This window comes from Equus przewalskii, chromosome 9 (assembly GCF_037783145.1).
Source record: "Equus przewalskii isolate Varuska chromosome 9, EquPr2, whole genome shotgun sequence".
Lineage (NCBI taxonomy): Eukaryota > Metazoa > Chordata > Mammalia > Perissodactyla > Equidae > Equus > Equus przewalskii.
Window position 1 is genome coordinate 56,206,980 of NC_091839.1, and position 23,120 is coordinate 56,230,099.

The 23,120-nt window shown below is 39.2% G+C and overlaps 1 protein-coding gene across 1 annotated transcript in view; it reads left to right on the forward strand.

Moving 5' to 3' along the window:
- Positions 1–23,120, forward strand: part of CRYBG1 (crystallin beta-gamma domain containing 1) — a 190,891-nt gene that overhangs the window by 63,204 nt on the left and 104,567 nt on the right. Inside the window, exon 2 of the mRNA XM_070559172.1 lies at positions 10,794–10,932. Within this exon, the coding sequence (XP_070415273.1) occupies positions 10,794–10,932 (139 nt within the window). The remainder of the gene's footprint in view (positions 1–10,793; positions 10,933–23,120) is intronic.

The window sequence follows — 23,120 nt, forward strand, 5'->3', positions numbered from 1 at the left end:
ATATTTGATTGGTTTTGACTTACAGAAATATTACTTCATAACGTTCAACCTAAAAGTTCCAAAACAGTTACTGTCACTCACCTGAATTTTGCACATCCTTTATGTATAAAGAGCTGTTGTGCACAAAGGCCTATCCTGGGCCTGTCCCTTAGTGCTCACCTGGGGAAATGTGGGGCCAGTGACTTTTCCCGTAGAGCATTGTGCACCTGCTCTGTTGCCTATTGTCTTTTCCCCTCACTGTCCTTCTTCAGCTATACTTTTTCCACATGTGGGACTTTTTTATCATCCTCACTTTGTTTTGAATACTATCCTCTCCCTCTTTCTTTCTAGTCTTGGCCAAGGAAAAATCTCTCCCTTTTCCCTCACTTCTCTTCCTTCTCCTTTTTTCTTTCCCTTCTTTGTGTCCCCTTTCATTCCACTGTGAATCATGATCATGCAGTTGACGGCTGTAAAGCTGAAGAGAAAAGCTAGTGATACATTTGAATGCAGGAAAGGGAAAACCATGAGTTTTGCTGTGAAATTCGAAATAATAATAATCTAGATCTGGGAACAACAAAAGCCCCGTAAAACCACTTTATAATCTCTGGAAAATTCCCTAACCATCATCTGTTTCTAACTGAACCCGCTCTGTCTCAATAGTCCCTATTCCAAAAGAGATAATCTGCACTTGAGAAAAATAAATACTAGTTCTTGGACCATTTTATTGCCTTCTTGTTTTTTTAAACCGATATTGAAACATGATTCATGTTGGCATTCTTTTTCTTTTTGTTTTTGCTATAATGCACTATTTCAGCTACATGAAGTTGACTTATAAGGGCTTATCTGGGAATCAAATCACCATTTATATATTGTATTTATAGGATAATAAATCAATTACCTTAAAAAAAAAGTTTTGGAACATGACTGTTTTCGGAATTTCCTTTAGTATAAACTGGATGGCTAAGGGATGAGGAAACCCAAGATTCATTACAATCAGGGAAGTGCCTGAGGCAGTGAAATTTGAAATTAGGTTCAATGGAATTTGATAGCCAAAGATTGCAAAGAGGAGAGGGGAGAGTTAATAGGAAACCCAAGCAAAGATATAGAAATAATGAAGCAAGTTGCTTATAACAGGAAGGCAGACAAATCCCCCTAACCACAACTGAAGTTTGGAGAGAGGGGAGGATAGAGTTAGAGCAGTACTGGGGTACCCCTTCAAGGGGGGCATTGGAGGCTGACATTTGGAGCATGTCACTAGCATCACCATAAGGACAACTTTATTAAGCTAGGTGCGGAGCGGGGACACAGTGATAATCTCTTCTTGCCTTATATACCTTAAAAGATTTCAGTTCATGAAACTGAGATGATAAATACAGTCTGTTCTCAGATCCAGCTTCCTAGCCTTCCATTGTCTTCAGTCAGCAAATCTGTATTCTTGTTGTGTCCATAGTATGTAAAGCATTGTTACTTCTTGTTAGAAATGACTTTTAATTAGTTTTCTTTTGTAACATTAGCTCCAGTTACAGACACTAATTGAACTCATTCATTAAGCAAATGATGACAATTCTAGTCACTACAAAAGGATGTGTCAAGGAGGCATTGAGCAACTCTGGTCCCTTGTGGAGTTTACCCACCTGGTGCAGGTGGATGGGGGAAACCAAAGATGTGATTCAGGCAATTATGTACTAATTACTGAGCATTTTACATTAATCACTGAATGACTGCCAGGTGTTTGGAAATTGAGTATGTCAAACATGATGAAATTGACAGTTATGAAAGTTAATGTAAAAAGCTAACCTCCATAAGAATTATGTAGAAAAAGTAAAAAAAAAAAAATAGAGACTCTTATATTTTAAAATAATTTCTTTAGTTTCACATTATCATCAAAGGGCATTTGCTCTAAGCACCGTATTATGTGTGGGAATGTTTTAGATGTCTTACAAGTAACATTTAAAGACTCAATCCTCACTTCTGGGTTTGTGAGATTTATGAGACCACCATATAGTAAGAATATATTGAGGAGAGCTTTTAAATCTCTGAGGTATAGCTGTGAGAATTTTGAGAGTAACTGATTTGTAGGAAAAGTAGGCATCTGTGAGTTCAGGAAATATGGTAAATGCTAAAAATTTTTGATACAAGGTACAGTTACACAATTTCTCTTGAAACTTTATTGCTTCTAAAAATGCTATGAAGTAATAATATTTGCAACAGTGCAAGTGTTATCAAAGCTCAGGATTGATGAAGGTAATTCGTTGAGTGCCTGGAAGAACTGAGGACAGGGAAGTTTGGTGCCAGGTTCTTTAGGGACCCCAGAATTTCGTGGACTGTTACTGATAGTTGTTGGCACCAAAGTTCTTTTGGACCGTGAGATAGGTGGGGCAAAGGTAAACAAAGGAAGCAGATGATGCGTACTAAAGGTGCTATAAACTCAACCTCAAAGTGTGTGACATCACCACTGGCTTCTGGAAGATAGCAACAGACAGACCGGCCTATCATGCAAAGCTTTATATTGACATTATTTGAAACAGTCATAAACAGCAGCAGGTTCTGTAAGCAGCTGCTGTGGTCATGAGTCAAACCATCTTTGCACAAGGGGCTTTGTATTCACTCACCCAGTAAACACTGAACATCTTTGATGTGACAGATGTGGTTATATGCTGTGGCTGAAACAGAGGGAATCATACACGTGAGCCCTTAAAAAGCTTACTGTCTGAGATGAGAGAAAGAGACATCAGTGATCATATTGAAGCTAAAATATAGCAAAATTGTCTGTAATATAGGGTGTGTAAGGGAGCTATATTTGAAAAGGCAGACTGGGTCTACATACTAGACTATGAAGTCAGGTCTTTATTCTGTACACCACGCTGAACCATCTAATGATTTGCAAACAAGAGAGTACATTAGGAAGATCAACCTGTGTATAATGTTAGAATGGCTTAACAGGGGTGCAGGAGAGACTAGAGAGCAGAGAATAGCTGGGAAGCTCTCTACATTGAAGAGATAATGAAGTCCAAAACTAGGATAGTGGTCGTTGGAGTGGAAAAGGGTAGATGGACGTCATACTGGTGAGGTGGAAGCAACACATTTTGTGTGTTTGTAACTGTCACCTCACCCCTTCCTCCTCCAAAGGATTTGTAGTACTTTGTATCCAAATAACAATGTAAATAGGTGAAGATCAGTAAGTTCATGGCTAACACCCTTCTCAGCTTTCCTGAAATATGTCTGACAAAGAGGTCTTATGTGGCTGTGTCTTGAGTGTCTCTCAAAGCAGGCTCAGGTGTGATGACAAAAGGCTCCTGACCAGTGATCAGAGGAGGGTGATGGGAGCAGGAGAGCCCAGGAATGACCCCCGAGAGTTGTCCCTGGTGACTTAGGGCTCGTATTCTATCCTTGTGCCTATAACCACATGCTGCCAGGCTTCCTGCCCCTTGCCTGCTCTGTGGTAATATAATCACCACTAGCTTTGTTTTGAGTTGCAAAGGATGGCAATTTAAAATACTCTCTCTTGCATTATTAATTTGTTATTTATGAGGTTAGTAAGGTCATTAGACAGACTTTCTTTGGGGATTATATATGCCATCAAAAGAAAAGCTACATTTTCTCTTCTGTGCCATTAGATTATAGGCATTTGAGTAGCCTTAAAAGGAAAATACCCAGCAATCAAGAACACTTCTTTTATATTTTGATGACTGAAAACTAAACTTGTCTAACTCGGATGTTAAAAAGAGAAGACGAAAAATGTCACAATCTTCAACTCCTCTAACTGAGAGCATGTGCAATCCTGCCTGAAACATGAGACTCCTTACAAACCTGAGCCTTTCCTGGAGACACAGACCTCAGTGCCTCAGTTCTCCTGGGTTTGGGGCGATGGTCCCCCAGGTTGTTTTGGTCTCTGGTCCTCTGCTTTTGCCCAGAATGAGATCCTTTCTTCCTTTGGGACCAATGCTAACAAAGCCAAACTTTGTTGAGCCCAGCCTGGTTCTGGGGAGCTTCATAGTTTGTTAATCATGGAGAGTGATCCCAAAGGACCAAAATTTACATATTATTGGTGCTGAGATAACTTGGTTAAATTTCACAGCCTCTGTAGCACGCAAAGGCTAGATTTCACAATATGGAATTATTATGCCAAAGGTCTCCAGCCTTTGTTGGAGAGAAGATAATCTGCATTCCAGTGCTCAGATATGAGGGGATCTTGGACGTTTCTGCCCCACACAGCACATTGGAAGATGGCCCACAGCATTCAAGCTGCCATTTTAATACGTCAAGGGGCCCAAGAAGTTGGAGGCTGACTGAACCAGGGAATGCTACTTTTTTGTAGAAACACTACTAAAAAGGACGAGTAGATGGATGCTCTTGTGCAACCACTAGGTGGCAGAGTTTCTGCATTAAAAGCTGTTACCATTGGGTGGCGCTAAGTACTTGTATTAATGATGTAGTATTCTTTATATGGCTAAAATTCTGATAATGTTTTGGATTTTTAAAACTCGAATAAGCATGGAAAATTTTATTCATTTCTCCATCCAACTGGGAATTTTGTGATCATGAAACTCATCTGCAGAGAATTTGAAATGAGTCTTGAACTGGAAGTCAGGTGGGTTCTCTACCCCCAACTCTGCCATTAATTAGCCCTGTGACCTTGAACAATGAATGTCTTTGAGCCTCAATGAGCTCATCTGCAGAAGGAGATGGTTGGGTCACTAGATTATCTCTAAGGTATCTTCCAATTCAGACATCCTCATTTCTATATCATTTCTTGGTTGAGCCTGATAAATAAGCTAGCTCAAGGTAAAACCCGTATGATACCTAGTAAGTTATTATCAGGAAATGTCAACTGACATTCGTATGCATAATTTAAATAGCTGATACTTATTGAGTGCCTACCATGTGCCGGTACTAGGCTAAGCATTTTATGAATATTAGCTAATTTAATTCTCATGACAATCCAATTCTTATCCCCATTTTGCAGATGAGAAAACTGAGGCTTAGAGAAGTTAAGTAACTAGCCCAAGATCACATAGGTAATGGCTAGACTGGTATGATTTGAAATCTGTGTGTAGAGCTATATTTCATCTTTATTCAGCTGAAAAAATATAAATTTGAATACAACATTGCTTCTGAAAGAAAAATCCATTCTGTAAATCCAAAACTGTGGTGTTTTTGTTTTTTTTCCCCTGGAGATGGGACAGATTTACATGGCTCTATGGTCACACTGTCGTTAGATGCCTCTTTTTGAACCTCAGCATAGAAGCCTGACTTTTAGTTCCATGCATGTGGGTAACCAGCAGGCCCAGAGTCCTATCAGTCTCATGGTTTCTCAGAGCCAATGTCTCTTCCGATCTGCGATGTAATCTCTAGGCCTTTCCGGTCTAGAATTATCTGATGATGTGTGTCTGTAATCTGATACATGGTCTAATGTGAGCAGGACAGAAGTTACTCAGTCAGTGGTAGCTCTCCACCATGTAGCAGTTGCAGCGAAGAAATCCTACACTTACTGTTAGTGCTGTTTGCTAGTGAATTGAAAGCTTTCTCCCTTTCTCTGTGGGCAGTAAACTTATGTAGCCTTACAACCACTGCCTTGATGCAGAAGAGTGGTTCTCATATCTGGTGTTTTAAGTTCTCTTGAGTAAATAATTCAGTGCAGAGGGAGGCACTTTTGATAACTTTTGAATCACAATTCCAGGGCTTGGTGGAACACACTAATAATTCTTTGAGTAGACAATAGATGGCAGTACAGCATCAATTGATACCCTATAATTAAAACTAAACTTTAACTTTTGTGTCGCATTTTCTTGTTTTACATGTACATCATCTCTGAAGCTAGAATTATTAAAGAAACTCATTTAACTTGCTTTATGTTGGGCTACACATATTAAAATGCATGAGGAACACCTTGATGGAGTAGACCAAGTTAGGAAAACCTGAGGCAGATTTATAGGACTCAAATGAGGCTTAAGTTTCAAGGGCCACTCCCAAGGCCTTAGGAGAGGCTAGTGCTATAAATTTTGAAAAAGTCAGATATTTTGTTTTTCTTAAAGAGGGCACTCCAAATTATATAAGCTTCAAGCCTCACAAAGCTTGGATTTGTCTAGAAATAGCCATGTGGCTCTTTTAACTTACAAATGGGTAAACAATCTTGCCATTATTAATTTTGTACCAACTTGATCTCCAGGGAGAAGGGCTATCTGGTTTTTAAAAGAAGCCAAATAAAAAAGAAACACAGAGAATAACTGAATGAGCTGGCAAATACTCCACTTATGTATGAGTCTGAGTAAAATGAAGTACTTAACACTAAAACTCTTTCACTTCTGGCAGCCTAGTATCTGTGCTAAGAAGGGAAGTTCAGATTACAATTAGCAAATTAATGAATTATCCTCTCCTAAAGCTCCAGGACAGTATGGCAGCATTTGGGAGATTTTATTTTATTTTTGTCTTTTTTTTAACCCAAGAAGTGTTGTCCTGAGAAAGACGCCAGTAGTGGCTGTCCACAAAGGAAACTGTATTTCCATTTACGAATCTTACATTTCTCACCAGGGAACCAAGCTTAGCCTTTCTTACGACCACCTATAGCCTTCTTATCAGGAGTTAAACTACGCTTTACCCTGTGGAAAAGAAAAATTAGCAAACTTTCCAACTGGCCCTTCCCGATGCAAACACTTATTAAGGTTGGCTTTTAGGCTAGGGAGGTTTATCTATGTCTAGCCCCACATGTAGCCAGCCCTGGTGATCCAATGGTTAAGATTTTATGCTCTCACCACCCATGGCCCAGGTTCGTTTCCCCATCAGGGAACCACACCACCCATCTGTTGGTTGTCATACTGTGGCAGCTGTGTGTTGCTGTGATGCTGAAAGCTATGCCACCAGTATTTCACACACCAGCAGGGTCACCCATGGTGGACAGGTTTCAGCAGAGCTTCTAGTCTAAGACAGACTAGGAAGAAAGACACGGCCACCCACTTCTGAAAAAAATTTGCCCTGAAAACCCTGTGACCAGCAGTGGAGCATTATCAGGTATAGCGCTGGAAGGTGAGAGGATGGAGCAAAAAGACTGGGCAGGGTTCTGCTCTGCTGTGCATGGGTCGCTAGGAGTCGGAGTAGACTCGAGGGCACTAATCACAGCAAAGTTCTGTGTGTAACTGTTACTCAGAATTAACATATCACTGCCCACTTGATGAGCCCCTGTGTCTACTAGACCTTAATATCCTTGAGAGCAGGGAGTGGGTTTGTTCATCTTGTGTACTTTGATGTATGATATATAGTGAGAGATCTAAAAATGCTTGCTAAAAAAATTAATGCTAGACTCTGTTCAAAAGTTAACTTAGGGCCTAGGGACCTATTTTTTCTGTGTAGTGTCTTGTGAAGATTGTGTTTCAGGGGACAAACTTGTGCAATAAGTTTGCTGTGAGTCCAAGTTCTGTGTCTGACACTAGAGAGGACCTAGAAAATGCTCATGGGATGGCCTGAACCATAGAGTGGGTGAGAAGCTGTCCTGAAGTTGGGATCTGCTTGTGAAGCCCTCTCAGCCCACACATCTCGTGTCCTGGAGCCAACTTTGAAATAATGGCACCTGTGACCAGGTGCACAGCATACTGCCTGGATCTGGGTCAGGAGGAAAGGGAAGTCAGCCAACATCGCATCATCCTCCTCCCCTTGAAGGGAGGTCAGAGGTTATTGGCTGTACCACAAACACTCAGCATTTCGTGTTTCAGAATTATGGGTGAAGCAAGGAGCTTCCCTGGACTCTCTGTAAGAGTCCTGCTCTTCCTCTGGCCATTGAGAAACTAAACCTACCTTCCATCTGGGAGATCGTGACCCCGCGCATACAGAATTGACTCTTGAAGAGCATGCCAAGTTTTGTTAGTTTATCCCCAAATCAGGAGGGCAAGTAGGCTTCCTGGGTTTGACATGCTATGAGGGAAAAATGAAAGTTTCTGCTTTGATAACTCAAATTCAGTCATGAATATATATCGACTCTACTTCTCCCAACAGTGTAGTAAGTGTGGAGAATATATTTCAAGGCAAAGTTAGGGAGGTGATATGACCACACCAGCATCCATTTCCACTCCCTCCGCTTCTTCTTTTTTCCCAGTAGAATCCCACTTTGTTCAGTTGCCTACTCTCTGCACAGGGAGGTCCTTCAGGTCCCGACCTCATGGGGTAGGTCCAGTGATTGGTCTGGTACAGGGATGAGACACGAAGAGGAGTCTGCTAGGTGATTTCTGGGGAAGACTTCCTCACTTCTAAGAGAAGTACACAGGAAGAGATCATCTTTCAGCCTCTGGAATTATCATACCTGTGTGGTGACCAGAACTGTAGCAGCCACTGAATTTAGCAGCAAGTGAATAAGCTGATTAAGCCAACTCAGTCCACCCGTCTTGTTTTAGATATGGTAATAAATTTCACTTTTGATTAGGCTTCTGTGACTTGGACTTTATGTTACTTGCAGACAAAAGGATCCTATACGATAGGCAGGGATTGGATCACAAGCAAAATATATAGAAAGAGCACCCTTGCCAGCTTTTAATCACACAGTACGTCTCAGTATCTTCTAGCAGGAGGAGAGAAGTCCCTTTTGGGTGCCCACTTCCAACAGTATAAAGCTTAGGAAGCACACATAGTTCACATTTATCTCTGTACCCTCTAGATTCATTCAATGTGCACGTGTATTTTTCTCCAAAAAAGAAAAATATTAGAAGTGGCATATTTCCTCTACATTTCTGATTTACTTTTACAATTTGTAAGGCTGCAATGGTTATATCGCATTTCAGTTTTCAAGTCCTAGCGGGCTTTTCTTGCGCGTTCCTCCTCTTGGCTTATTTGCTAGCAGAGGGACAAGATGTGCATGGTGGGTTAGGTCGGGACAATTAGTAAAAACCAGTCGTGAGGCAAAAACACATCCGTGTTGAGACTATAACACTGTCTCAACTTTGAGGTACTTTTCAGTTGTTATCTAAGTTCCCCTGTGCTACGCCTGTTTCTCTATTCCTTCATACATACCGTCTCTAATGCCCGAGGAGAGAGTTGCCTCAAAGGCAAACGTCAGCACTTTCTTTCAGAGGGTGTGAATGTATTTCCACAAAGTCTTACATATGGCATAAAATGTTGCAGGAAGGAAACGGTTCAGAGTGGTTACTTATGCAGAATGAAATTGTGATAGGGCTAAGAAATTCTTTTTTATTTCAGTTCCCTTTGATACTGAGTGAATTATCTTTACTGTATACAAGCATTACTTTTATAGTACAAAACTGGGGGGAAGACAAAAAGAAGTTATTGCTGCTAATACAACTTCACATTTTATGTAATAGGAAGAATCATGTTTTCCAAAATAAAGATATACACAATACAGTTCCTCAAATTATGCCCATATGTATCTCTCTGGCTGGCATTACCACATTGATTTCTGTCTCCCTGCCCCTCTGAAGTGTACTTTACCCTAGTTATCTTTTTATTCTTGGCACATTGTAGAAATTCCACAAAAGCGTGTATTTCTTCTGCAAAATATTAAACCTTGGAGTTTTTGGTTTTCTTTCCACTTCATTAGCATTCTTCATTCAAAGCCCTTGTCCTGCTCCAGTATCTTTATCCCAGCCTTAATTATATGCTTAAGAAAAATATCAATCCTTGCATCAATTATGATGCTCAGCTGCAGATAACAGAGAACATCCAACTCAAAATGGCTTAAAGAATAGGGCATTTATGATGTAACACAGCAAGAACTCCAGAGCCAAGGCAGGTCTAGGATTGGCAAATTCAGCAATTCAACAACATATTTGAAGACTCAAGTTGATCTCATATTTCTGCCCTCCTTTCTCTTCCATCTATTCTCCTTAGGCTAATGCCACTCATGGTCCCAAGATGGCTATCACATTCAGCACATGCAGGATGTCACTGGCCTGCAGGGAAGAAGAACTACTTCTTTCTGTAAACCTTCGTGTAAGAGAAAAACCTTCCCTGATTCCTTCAGCAGATGTCCTTCACATCTCAGTGGCCAGAATTGCACCAGATAAGTAGGGCAAAGTACACTTTAGAGGGTCAGAGAGACCTAAATCAATGGGAAATACCAGCAAGAAAGAGATGTATGGGCATATCCCCAAATCAGTTACTGGTGGGGGGAATGGGACACCAGGATTAGACCAGTATTGATTGATTGCCAGGGCTGGAAGCAGCTTCCTCTGAGGCACATGGAGAATGGATATCTGAATGAAATCAGGGATATTAGCAAAGAAAATGTGTTTGGGGGGTAGCGAAACTGGAGGTTTGGATAAAGGAAATTTTTGGGGGTAGGCAACCACCAGAGTCTGCTGGAACACTTTTTCTGCCTTCATTGGTTTCCATTTCTTTTAAATCAGTAAATATTATAATCCTGGGAACAGTTCCCTTTTCCTGGCATTGCCTAGTTCCCTCCCTTAATGGTGATTCAGTTCCCACTTTATTTCCAATGTTCAGGAAACTTACAAATTTCTTGTTTTCTTTTCTTAGAGCAATGACAGTAGAGCAACCATTAAATCATAAAATGAAATTGAATTGCTTTCATGACAAAATCTGTCTTTCCATGTAGCTATTTACCTACCTATCTCTAATTTGTGTTTGGCATAGGGTTTAAAAGGATTCTGTCAGCCACATGGTGAAGTCATCAAAGTTTATTTATAAATGAGTTATGAGAGTACCAAATTATCTGCAATCCTGTGTTGGTTTTGAAGAATGATTCATTATTTTGGCTGATTGGAAATATACACAGAGAAACGTGCCTTTGGGTTTCTTGAGTTTCCAGCGTTCCTGATAGGTTGTTGACATAACTGTATTTCCACTCTTTACAGAGCTTCAGAAGTCGTGGATGGAGGCCATGTGGCTCAGGAACTCCAGGAATTTACATTGCACTGTGGAGAATCCCAGTTCTTTCACACCACCAGTGAGGAGCCTGGTCCTTTACCTACAGAGTCCGGAATGTTCAAAAAGGTAATGCTTTATTTCCAGTATTTGGCTCCCATGAATATTTGTATTTGGCTTTAATGAATTAAAACATTATAAAATAACCCTGTCTAATTGAAAAACATACTTAAAACGAATGTGGATGTTTTGTAAAAAGGGCATTATATATCAAAGCACCCTGACAATAAATAATGAGTCTCAAGGGATGAGCTTGAATCTTTGCTCCATGCTGTCTTCAGATGTTCTTCCTCATTGTCATGGGTACCTTTTGTCTGCCTTTTTTCTTTTTACACGGGCTGTGCTGTAACTCTAAGGTACACAAAGTTAAGATGACATCAATATTTGGAATTTGTTGTTCTTTTCCATAAAAAGCATTTATATGACTTCCTACTGTAAAGCATTTAGAGTTATTATTATATCAACAGTTACTTGTTAATATCCAGATGTTTGCACAGAAAGTTCTGACTTAATTATATTGTCTTGAAAAGAAAAGCTTTCCCCAAGGTGGGAGATAGAGAAGTGTATACATGTTAACCACATTTGTTCATTCATGAAAGACATTACTCACGTACTTGTCTGCAGGTGGAAAAGTAGAATGATATCTTCAGTCATAGTGTGAGAGCTGGTTTAGCTGCCAGGCCTTGCAGGTTGCATAATACGTTTCTTGTTACCACTTATTATAAGATCAGTGAGGGTTAGTAGTGAAAGATATTTTGTCATGCAAGAAATCCTCTTCCCCAGAAAAGAAATTTGCTTTAATAGTGCTATATATTAGAAATAAAAAAATTGCTTAGTGTAAGATGAAAAGTTTTGGAGATTGGATGTATAACAATGTGAATGTACTTAAACATTGCTGAACTGTACACTTAACGTTGTTAAGATGGTAAATTTTATGTCATGTGTATTTTACCGCAGTTAAAAATAAAAATGAAAAGAATTAGTGATGGAAAGCGGTAAAAAAAGGACGTGGTGAAATTATTGGCTCATATTTTGTATTTTATTAGAACATGACAAAAGGAGGTAGGGAAATTCAACACAGAATGCTTTCTATCTCAAAATAGCATGATCTCAATCAGAGTGCCAGAAATATAAAATTAACTTATAAAATGTTAAAATAAAAAATCAAATTTAAATTAAAAAAATTAAATAACCTGGCTTACTGTAATTTATGCTTACATTCAAATTGGTTTCACATTTTGTTCTTCTTTCTTTATAAGAAATAGTTTATAGTTGTAAACAAAACCTGATAAATCTGGTGACTGGCCCTAACTAGAATTTTCAGTTGTTTCCTACATCTGTCCTTTAATAAATTAAAATAAAAATAATTCTGTAAGTATCATGCCATTAAATATCCTGTGATGTTTACCAAAGTCCAGGAAAGAGTTGGTGACAGCATTCAGAGTTGGAGCAAAAAATAAATTCCCCAAGAGGGGTGGCGGTGAAGGGTCTGCAGTGCCCCCTCCCTTGGTTTGCAGTCCAGCAACAGTCGTGTCGTCGTCACAGAACTGACATCCCATCTGGACCTGGTCTCTCGACCCTTGCTCGCTCTCCTGGGCCGCAGTCAAGGCACCCTGGGCACCAGACAGCCCACAGGAGAGGCCGAGCCAGAGAGTCATACTGCGAGGGCTGGCAGGGGGAAGGAGGCCAGTCAGAACACCTGGGAAAGGCAGAGGCTTGGAGCCAGAAACAGATGAACTGGGAACCCAGTGGAGGAAGGGAGCCAGCGCAGATAGAGGAGAAAGGCAGGAACTTGAGGAAGGGAGAAAGCAGAGGCAGAGTGTCATTCTGGCCATACTGTCTCCAAGTGTCACCTGAAATGGGGTCAGCCAGGCACCGCCTGTACTCTCTGCCTGTACCACGCCCTCCCCCTGAGAGATGGTCAAATACCCGCAACAAGAAGAACTGGCTCTGGGGGTCCACTTCTGGACCTGCCTGTGGTCTCTCTCTCTCTTGCTCTCTCTCTCTTTCCCTGCCCTCTCTCCCGCTCCATCATCCCTCTTTCTTACTCCTGCTCTCTCTGGGCTCTGGCTCTCTTGGTCTTTCTCATCTGCTTATTCTCCTAGATCTGGGAGAAGGGAAGAGGCAGTGGAGCAGACTTTCTCTTCCCTTCTGATGTGCTCTCAATTTTACGTCTCTTGAGATCACGGCCAAGAGGAGTAACTGGACCATTCTCAGCAGTGTGAGACACCTGCACACCGCCACCCTGGCCAGTATTATTAGGAGTTAACAAAAGTTAATTCCACTTAGATTCTGGGTGGTTCATACCTACGGGGAGTGCCGGGGTGCCAGGACACCTCCCATACCTTCCAAAGTACCCTTCCCTTAGTCAACTCTCTGCAAGGAGCCTGGTCATTTCCTGTGAGATTCAGAAGATTTAAGAGCAATTATATCAGGACCACCCTTGGCGTCTTTCCCAGGCTGGAGGCCATACATTCTTCTTAAGATCCCTGAGTTGATCTAGCACTCAAAGTTATATCTACTTATTCAAATGAATGTTTAAATTTTTTATTTGCATTAAAGTTATTTGCCTTTCCCAAAACAACCAGAATTTATTCACTCTCTATATTTGTTCTGTACATTCTATGCTATTGTATTTGTTTATTTGTTTAACATGCTGTTAAAATTCCTTAAACATTCCTTAAAGCTGACGATGATATGTTGAATCCTTCAATTAAAATAAGAAAACATTTACAATACCTGCTTGTGTAAACGGAAATATGAATTTATAATTATAAAGATAATATGGCCTCTCAAACACATATACATCAACTAGGAAAAAAAGCGTAACTAAAAATCAAAACAATAATACTAGAACTTAAATCTTACATGAGAAAAGTCATCAGAGATTTTATATTTATTTATACAAATAATTTTTCCTTTAAACAGCTGCATAAAACCTTTAGTCAGTTTTAGAGTAGAAGATATGTTTATGTAAAATGTATTTATAAAAGACCATTTTTTCATGTAAAAGAAAAGAATAAGGAAGTAGTATCATTAAATGAAACATATTATGTATCATATGTGACAAACATGTTGAATAATTCTTTCTTTGCATGTAAAAGAAGATTAACATTGTAGATGATTATATGTTTTGCTGTATTTATTTTCACGTTTTATATTTATTATGTTATATTTACAGCATAATTAATTTTATAAGTGAAAATGTCTTGATTCTGCTACATTTCAAAATATTTCCAGAATGTGAAGGAACACCTTTTATTAATTAAAGCATTTCTTTAAGGAAATTGAACAAGAATACTGAGCAATGTATTGCTAATTAAAATTCACATCTTCGAAGAGGGCAATTACCTTAATGAGAATTCCAATGATTTCTAGTATAAAAATCTTTTAATCCCTCTTCAATTCTAATCACTTATTTTTTTTTTTTTAGTTTGTTTTGCTCCGTTTTTTTTTTTTTAATGATTTTTTTTATTGAGTTATTGATAGGTTACAATCTTGTGAAATTTCAATTGTACATTAATGTTTGTCAGTCATGTTGTAGGTGCACCACTTCACCCTTTGTGCCCACCCCCCACCCCACCTTTCCCCTGGTATCCACTAAACTGTTCTTGGTCCATAGTTTTAAATTCCTCATATGAGTGGAGTCATACACAGATTATCTTTCTCTTGCTGGCTTATTTCACTTAACATAATTCTCTCAAGGTCCATCCATGTTATTGCAAATGGAATGATTTTGTTCTGTTTTGCAGCTGAGTAGTATTCCATTGTATATATGTACCACATCTTCTTTATCCATTCGTCTGTTGATGGGCACTTAGGTTGCTTCCACGTCTTGGCTATTGTAAACAGTGCTGCAATAAACATTGGGGTGCACAGGACTTTTGGGATTGCTGACTTCAGGCTCTTTGGATAAATACCCAGTAGTGGGATGGCTGGATCGTATGGTAGTTCTATTTTTAGTTTTTTGAGGAATCTCCATACTGTTTTCCATAGTGGCTGCACCAGTTTGCATTCCCACCAGCAGTGTATGAGGGTTCCTTTTTCTCCGCAACCTCTCCAACATTTGTTGCTATTAGTTTTAGATATTTTTGTCATTCTAACAGGTGTAAGGTGATATCTTAGTGTAGTTTTGATTTGCATTTCCCTGATGATCAGCGATGATGAGCATCTTTTCATGTGCCTATTGGCCATCAGTATATCTTCTTTGGCGAAATGTCTGTTCATGTCTCCAGCCCATTTTGTGATTGAGTTGTGAGAGTTCTTTATATATTAAGGATATTAAGCCTTTGTCAGATATATGACTTGCAAATATTTTTTCCCAGTTAGTGGGTTGTTTCTTTGTTTCAATCCTGTTTTCATTTGCCTTGAAGAAGCTCTTTAATCTGATGAAGTCCCATTTGTTTATTCTTTCTATTGTTTCCCTTCTCTGAGAAGGCATGGTGTCCGAAAAGATCCTTTTAATACTGATGTCAAAGAGTGTACTGCCTACGTTTTCTTCCAGAAGCCTTATGGTTTCAGGTCTCACCTTTAGGTCTTTAATCCATTTTGAGTTTATTTTGGTGAATGGTGAAAAAGAATGGTCAATTTTCATTCTTTTACATGTGGCTTTCCAGTTTTCCCAGCAGCATTTGTTGAAAAGACTTTCTTTTCTCCATTGTATGCCCTCAGCTCCTTTGTCAAAGATAAGCTGTCCATAGATGTGTGGTTTTATTTCTGGGCTTTCAATTTTGTTCCATTGATCTGTGCACCTGTTTTTATACCAGTACCATGCTGTTTTGATTACTGTAGCTTTGTAGTATGTTTTGAAGTCGGATTGTGATGCCTCCCGTTTTGTTCTTTTTTCTCAGGATTGCTTTAGCAATTCGGGGTCTTTTGTTGCCCCATATGAATTTTAGGATTCTTTGTTCTAATTCTGTAAAGAATGTCATTGGGATTCTGATTGGGATGGCGTTGAATCTGTAGATTGCTTTAGGTAGAATAGACATTTTAACTATGTTTATTCTTCCAATCCATGTACATGGAATGTCTTTCCATCTCCTTATGTCGTCATCCAATTCTCTCAGAAAGGCCTTGTAATTTTCATTATATAAGTCCTTCACTTCCTTAGTTAAATTTACCCCAAGGTATTTTATTCTTTTTGTTGCGATTGTGAATGGTATTGTATTCTTGAGTTCTTTTTCTGTTGGTTCATTACTGGAGTATAGAAATGCTACTGATTTATGCAAATTGATTTTATACCCTGCAACTTTGCTGTAGTTGTTGATTACTTCTAACAGTTTTCCAATGGATTCTTTGGGGTTTTCTATATATAAGATCATGTCATCTGCAAACAGCGAGAGTTTCACTTCTTCCTTCCCTATTTGGATTCCTTTTATTCCTTTTTCTTGCCTGATTGCTCTGGCCAGGACCTCCAGTACTATGTTAAATAAGAGTGGTGATAGAGGGCGTCCTTGTCTCGTTCCTGTTTTCAGAGGGATGGGGTTCAGTTTTTGCCCATTGAGTATGATGTTGGCTATGGGTTTGTCGTATATGGCCTTTATTATGTTGAGGTAGTTTCCTTCTATGCCCATTTTGTTCAGAGTTTTTATCATAAATGGCTGTTGGATTTTGTCAAATGCCTTCTCTGCATCTATTGAGATGATCATGTGGTTTTTATTCCTCAGTTTGTTGATGTGGTGTATCACGTTGATTGATTTGCGGATGTTGAACCATCCCTGTGTCCCTGGTATGAATCCCACCTGATCCTGATGTATGATTCTTTTGATGAATTGCTGAATTCTGGTTGCCAAAATTTTGTTTAGAATTTTTGCATCTATGTTCATCAGTGATATTGGCCTGTAGTTCTCTTTTTTCGTGGTGTCCTTGTCAGGTTTTGGTATCAGAGTGATGTTGGCCTCATAGAATGTGTTAGGAAGTGTTCCATCTTCCCTAATTTTTTGGAAGAGCTTGAAAAGGATAGGTATTAAATCCTCTCTGAAAGTTTGGTAGAATTCCCCAGGAAAGCCATCTGGTCCTGGGGTTTTATTCTTTGGGATGCTTTTGATTGCTGTTTCAATCTCTTTCCTTGTGATTGGTCTGTTCAAATTGTCTGCCTCTTGAGTGAGCTTTGGGAGATTGTAGGAGTCCAGGAATTTATCCATTTCCTCTAGGTTATCCATTCTGTTGGCATATAGTTTTTTGTAGTATTCTCTTATAATCTGTTGTATTTCTGCAGAGTCTGTTGTTATTTCTCCTCGCTCATTTCTGATTTTGTTTATTTGAGCTTTCTCCCTTTTTTTCTTTGTAAGTCTGGCTAGTGGTTTGTCAATTTTATTTATCTTCTCAAAAAACCAGCTCTTTGCCTCATTGATCCTTTCTACTGCCTTTTTCATTTCAATAGTATTTATTTCTGCTCTGATTTTTATTATTTCTCTCCTTCTGCTGACTTTGGGTTTCATTTGTTCTTTTTTCTCTAGTTCAGTTAGGTGTGCTTTAAGGTTGCTTATTTGGGATTTTTCTTGTTTGTTAAGATGTGCCTGTATTGCGATGAATTTTCCTCTTAATACAGCTTTTGCTGTATCCCATATGAATTGGTATGGCATGCTATCATTTTCATTTGTTTCCAGGTATTTTTTTATTTCTTCTTTAATTTCTTCAATGATCCATTGCTTGTTCAGTAGTGTATTGTTTAGTCTCCACATCTTTGTGCCTTTCTCAGCTTTTTTCTTGTAATTAATTTCTAGCCTTATAGCACTATGATCTGAGAAGATGCTTGTTATTATTTCAATTTTTTTAACTTTGTAGAGGCTTGCCTTGCTTCCCAACATTAATCACTTATTTTTTTAAAAATTATTTTATTGGGATCAGTTTGGCTTACAACATTGTGTAAATTTCAGGTGTATATTATTATATTTCAGTGTCTGTATAGACTGCATCGTGTTCACCACCAACAGTCCAGTTTTTATCTGTTACCATACATATATACCCCTTTACTTCTTTTGCCTTTCCCCCATCGCCTTCTCCTCTGGTAACCGCTAATCTGTTCTCCTTATCTATTTGTTTGTTTCTTTATCTTCCACATATGAGTGAAATTATACCGTATCTTTCTCTCTCTGACTTATCTCGCTTAGCATAATACCCTCAAGATCCATCCATGTTGTTGCAAATGGCAGAATTTAATCTTTTTCATAGCTGAGTAGTATTCCATGGTACACTATATCTTCTTTATTCATTCATCCATTGATAGGCACTTGGGTTGCTTCCACATTTTGGCTTTTGTGAATAATGCTGTGATGAACATGGGGCTACATATATCTTTTTGAATTATTATTATTGTGGGTTTTTTGCTGAGGAAGATTAATCCTGAGCTAATGTCTGTTACCAATCCTCCTCTTTTTTTGCTTGAGGAAGATTAGCCCTGAGCCAACATCCCTGCCAATCTTCCTCTACCCTGCATATGGGTCGCTGCCACAGCATAGCTGATGAGCAGTGTAGGTCCACACCCAGGATCTGAACCCGTGAACCTGCACAGAACTTAACCACTACATCACAGGGCCAGCCCCATCTTTTTGAATTATTGATTTCATGTTTTTTAGGTAAGTACTCAGTAGTGGAATAGCTGGATGATATAGTATTTCTAGTTTTAATTTTTTGAGAAATCTCCATACTGTTTTCCATAATGGCTGCACCAGTTTGCATTCCCACCAGCAGTATGCAAGGGTTCCCTTTTCTCCACATCCTCTCCAACACTTGTTATTTCCTGTCTTGTTAATTATAGCCATTCTGACAGATATAAGGTGATATCTCAATGTAGGTTTGATTTGCATTTCCCTAATAATTAGTGATGTTGAACATCTTTTCATGTGCCCGTTGGCCACCTTTATATCTTCTTTGGAAAAATGTATATTCATTTCCTCTGCCCATTTTTTGATTGGGTTGTTCATTTTTTTCTTGTTGAGTTGTGTAAATTCTTTATATATTTTGGAAATTAACCCCTTGTTAGATATATGATTTCTAAATATTTTCTTCTAGTTGGTGAGTTTTCTTTTCGTTTTGTTGATGGTTTCCCAGGCCTTGCAGAAGCTTTTTAGTCTGATGTAGTTCCCTTTATTTTTTCTTTTGTTTCCTTTGCCTGAGTAGACATGGTATTTGAAAGATGCTACTAGGACCTATGTCAAAGAATGTACTACCTAAATTTTCATCTAGGATATTTATGGTTTCAGGTCTTACATTCTAATCTTTAATCCATTTTGAGTTAATTTTTGTGTGTGGTATAAGATAATGGTCTATCTTCATTCTTTTGCATGTGACTGTCCAGTTTTCCCAACACCATTTGTTAAAGAGGCTTTCCTGTCTCTATTATATGTTCTTGGCTCCTTGTGGAAGATAAACTGTCCATAGACGTTTGGTTTTTTTTTTTTTTTTTTTTTGAGGAAGATCAGCCCTGAGCTAATGTCTGCCAATCCTCCTCTTTTTGCTGAGGAAGACTGGCCCTGAGCTAACATCCATGCCCATCTCCCTCTACTTTATATGGGACACCTGCCACAGCATGGCTTGCCAAGCAGTGCCATGCCTGCATCTGGGATCTGAACCAGCGAACTCCAGGCCGCTGAAGTGGAACATGCGAACATAACCGCTGTGCCACCGGGCCTGCCCCAAATTTTTCCTTCTTCTTCTGTCCAAAGCCACCACCACACACCCCCCCCACCCCCGACTCCTCCCCAACTCCGGTACATAGTTGTATATTCTACTTGTAGGTCTTTCTGGTTGTGCTATGTGGGACACTGCCTCAGCATGGCTTGGTGAGCAGTGCCATGTCCGTGCCCAGCATCTGAACCAGAGAAACACTGGGCCACCAAAGTTGAGTGCATGAACTTAACCACTTGCAGAGCCAGCCCCTGTAGTAAATTTTGAAGTCAGGGAGTGTGATACCTCCAGCTTTGTTCTTTTTTCTCAGGATGGCTTTGGCAATTTGGGGTCTTTTATTGTTCCATATAAATCTTAGGATTCTCTTGTTCTATTTCCATGACGAATGTCATTAGGATTCTGATTGGGATTGAGTTGAATCTGTAGACTGCTTTGGTAATATGGACATTTTAACTATGTTTATTCTTCCAATCCATGAGCATGGAATATCTTTTCATTTCTTTATGTCTTCTTTGCTAATCACTTATTTTAATCTAGAGAATTATATATGACTATAGTGATTATAAGTGAAACTGCCATATTTTTAATCATTTTGGAGCCAAGTTCAAACAAGTAAAATGAAATAAACAGGTACAGCAATTATTTGATTAATTCAAGCAAAAACTATTTTGCTTTAAGCATTTGGATTCTTTCATTCTTGATCACCTGGATAAAGCCTCTTATTTCCCGTTGTCTATAAGTGTATGTGCATGTGTATAAGCGTGTGTGTATGTGCACTTTTTAAAAGGAAAAAATAAGCCTCCCTTCTCGCCCCTGCCACCCCCCAAAGAAAACCCAAAGTAACTATAATCTATAGAGGAGAAGAAGTCTTGCCAAATCAGTGTTGCTCCTTCAAAAGTGACTTGTTCAGATTTTGATTCTCATTTATGCTTCTTGCCCCATCATTCAGGAGACATCTGTGAATCTCCAGCCTCACTCTTGAGATTGGGATGCTCCCAAATCATTCAAAACAGACAGGTACCTGGTTTATCTCAGCTATCTCAGAGATGGTTCTACCACAATCACTTTTGACCGCTTTTTCATTGTCTAATTAATTATAATTGTCAAGGTGGAGCATTTTCCAGTTTCCAGCTTGATTATTCTAGTTTAGTCAATAAGGATGACAATTCAATTCAACAAGCATTTGTTGAGGTAGCCAAGAGGAAAAAACGTTTTCTAACACTTTCATTTTCCATGTTTCCCAGGTGGTTGACTACTTGAGAGGTGACGTCCCCTTTCCCTTCCCACCATCCTTTTGTCTCCTTTCTCTCTCTCTCTCTCTCTCTCTCTCTCTCTCTCTCTCTCTCTCTCTCTCTCTCTCTCTCACTACTCCACATGGGTTCACTGATTTTTCTCTGAATGCCCAATCCCCAGCCTTACCTTATTTCTTAGACTAGACTGAGTTAAAAATACGAAGTACTTAAGAGGCTTCAGACTCATTTACCTTACTCCCACCCTGTCCCATCCCGTGGGACATGGTGTTGTCTTCTCCACTGCTGGGTTGGCCTAGGACACAGTACATGAACATTGATTGCTGGACTCCCACATTTTGTCTCAAGTTACCCAGGCTGCTGATCTCACCAAGGACAGTTCTAAAGTCATTGTTCGAGAAGTAGGACCTTCCAAATCCTGAAGTCTAACCCCCAACCCTAGCCCTGAGACTGAGGCATTTGCTAATTAAGGTTCGACCTTCCCAATAAGGACTTCTTTAAAGGACTTATGAGTGTCATCCATTTGTTCCAACACTACATTCCACCTTCCTATTGGCAATTCATCGTAAATTGCCTGGGCCATTTGGCGTTTTGATCAGAGACTGCTGAGACCTTGGACCTGCCTAGTCCCATATCTCTGCTTTCATCACTAGTCGGATCTTGCCATCATTTCACCCCACCACACCCTGGGACCTGTCCTATCCACACAGCCCTGCTTCAATCTCTCACTGCTTTTCAGACCGTCTGCATGATGAGAGTCTCTTTATGCTTTACCAGTACTGACTGAAAAGGCTAAGCATGCTGTTAGAAAAAAAATCAAGATAGAGAGCAATGTGTATAGCATGTTACATTTTGTGTAAAAAGGGGATTAGAATATATATCTTTGTCTGTAGATACATTAAGGAAGTTTGGAAGGAAACATTAAAAACTAATAGTAATTACCTATGATGGGGTAGGGGAAATGAGCAGATAGGGGACACGGGCGGGAGAGAGACTTTTTACTGTGTGCTTCTTCATATTTTGAATTTTGAGCTAAGTGAAGGTATTGGCTATTCAAAAGTTTTTTGAAGATGGAGGAACGGATAGATATGATTTAAATTATATTGCAATTAAAGTTAAATTGAAATGGTGTAGGTGTGCATGTGTAATCTTTTATGATTATCTGACTTACCATAAACTCTACCAGTCCTGACTGCATTGTTTGAGGGGCTACTATTGTTCCCAGGCTTCCTTAATGGGACATTCTGTTGCATTTGCATATATTCATTTCCATGACTAGAAAGTCTTTCCACTTTTTGTCCACCTGCAAACTTCTAGTCACACTTTAAGGTCCTGCTCAACCAGCTCTTTCTTTGTGATCTCTGCCCCAGAGAAGTTGTTTATTTTTTTCTTTGTGCTGCCATCTACCTTGGATGTACCTTGAACTTGGTGCTTGCTGTATTGATTTATGAGTGTTCTGCCTTACCAGGCTAGGAGGCTCTAAGGGTCAGACTGCATTTGTATGACCAGAAGATTATCTATAAATTTTGCATGAATGAAATGCTGCATATTGGCAGTAAAAAATAGTAGAAAAGAATGCTGTTGCAAATACGCAGCATTTCATCTCTAGTATGAGTTTAATTTTTGTTTAGGCTTTCAAGGGTAGAGCAGGAAAGCTCACCAAATACATACATACATATATACATAAATAAGCCACGTATGGGCAGCAGAAAGAGAATGTGGCTGTTTCCACAGTGTGACTCCACCCTTCTCCTCCAGCACTTGTGCTGTGGAGATGCAAAGATCAAGGTAGAGCATGGTGGCATAGGGAAGACTTCTTTGTCTTTGAAAAAGCCTGATATTATTGGGTGCAGCAAGAGCTGTCTTTTGATACATATGAGGTTTCACAAGCTGAGCAATCTATAGGCTGGAGAATGTTGCTTTAATATCCTAAGTATGGCATTACCAACAGTGGGATATGGTATACCAGTTGTTTTTCTCATAGAAGCTAAATGTCTGGCCTTATAAGAAAAAGATTGATTGCCTTTGTATTTCTGGCTTTGGAAACATCCAGGTCATCTGTATCTATCTGTCATACTTTGCATTTGAAGGTATCGTGGTCACCAGGATGCAGCAGGAAAGCTCAGTGAATGATTTGTTTTTCTTTCCACCCAAGTCTTCCTTTGTGTACTGACTGTGGGTGCTGTTTATTTACATATGTATAAATAAACATATAAATATATACTAGCCAGTCCATTTCCTGCATTAACTCAAAACTAGAAGGCTTTGTCTGTGGTAGAGTTTTGAGGTTTTTTTTTTTTTTTTTTAAGAATGTAGTAATGTATTTATTATTTTTCTTCCAAATATTATATTTGCTTGCTGTAAAAAGTTTCACACAGT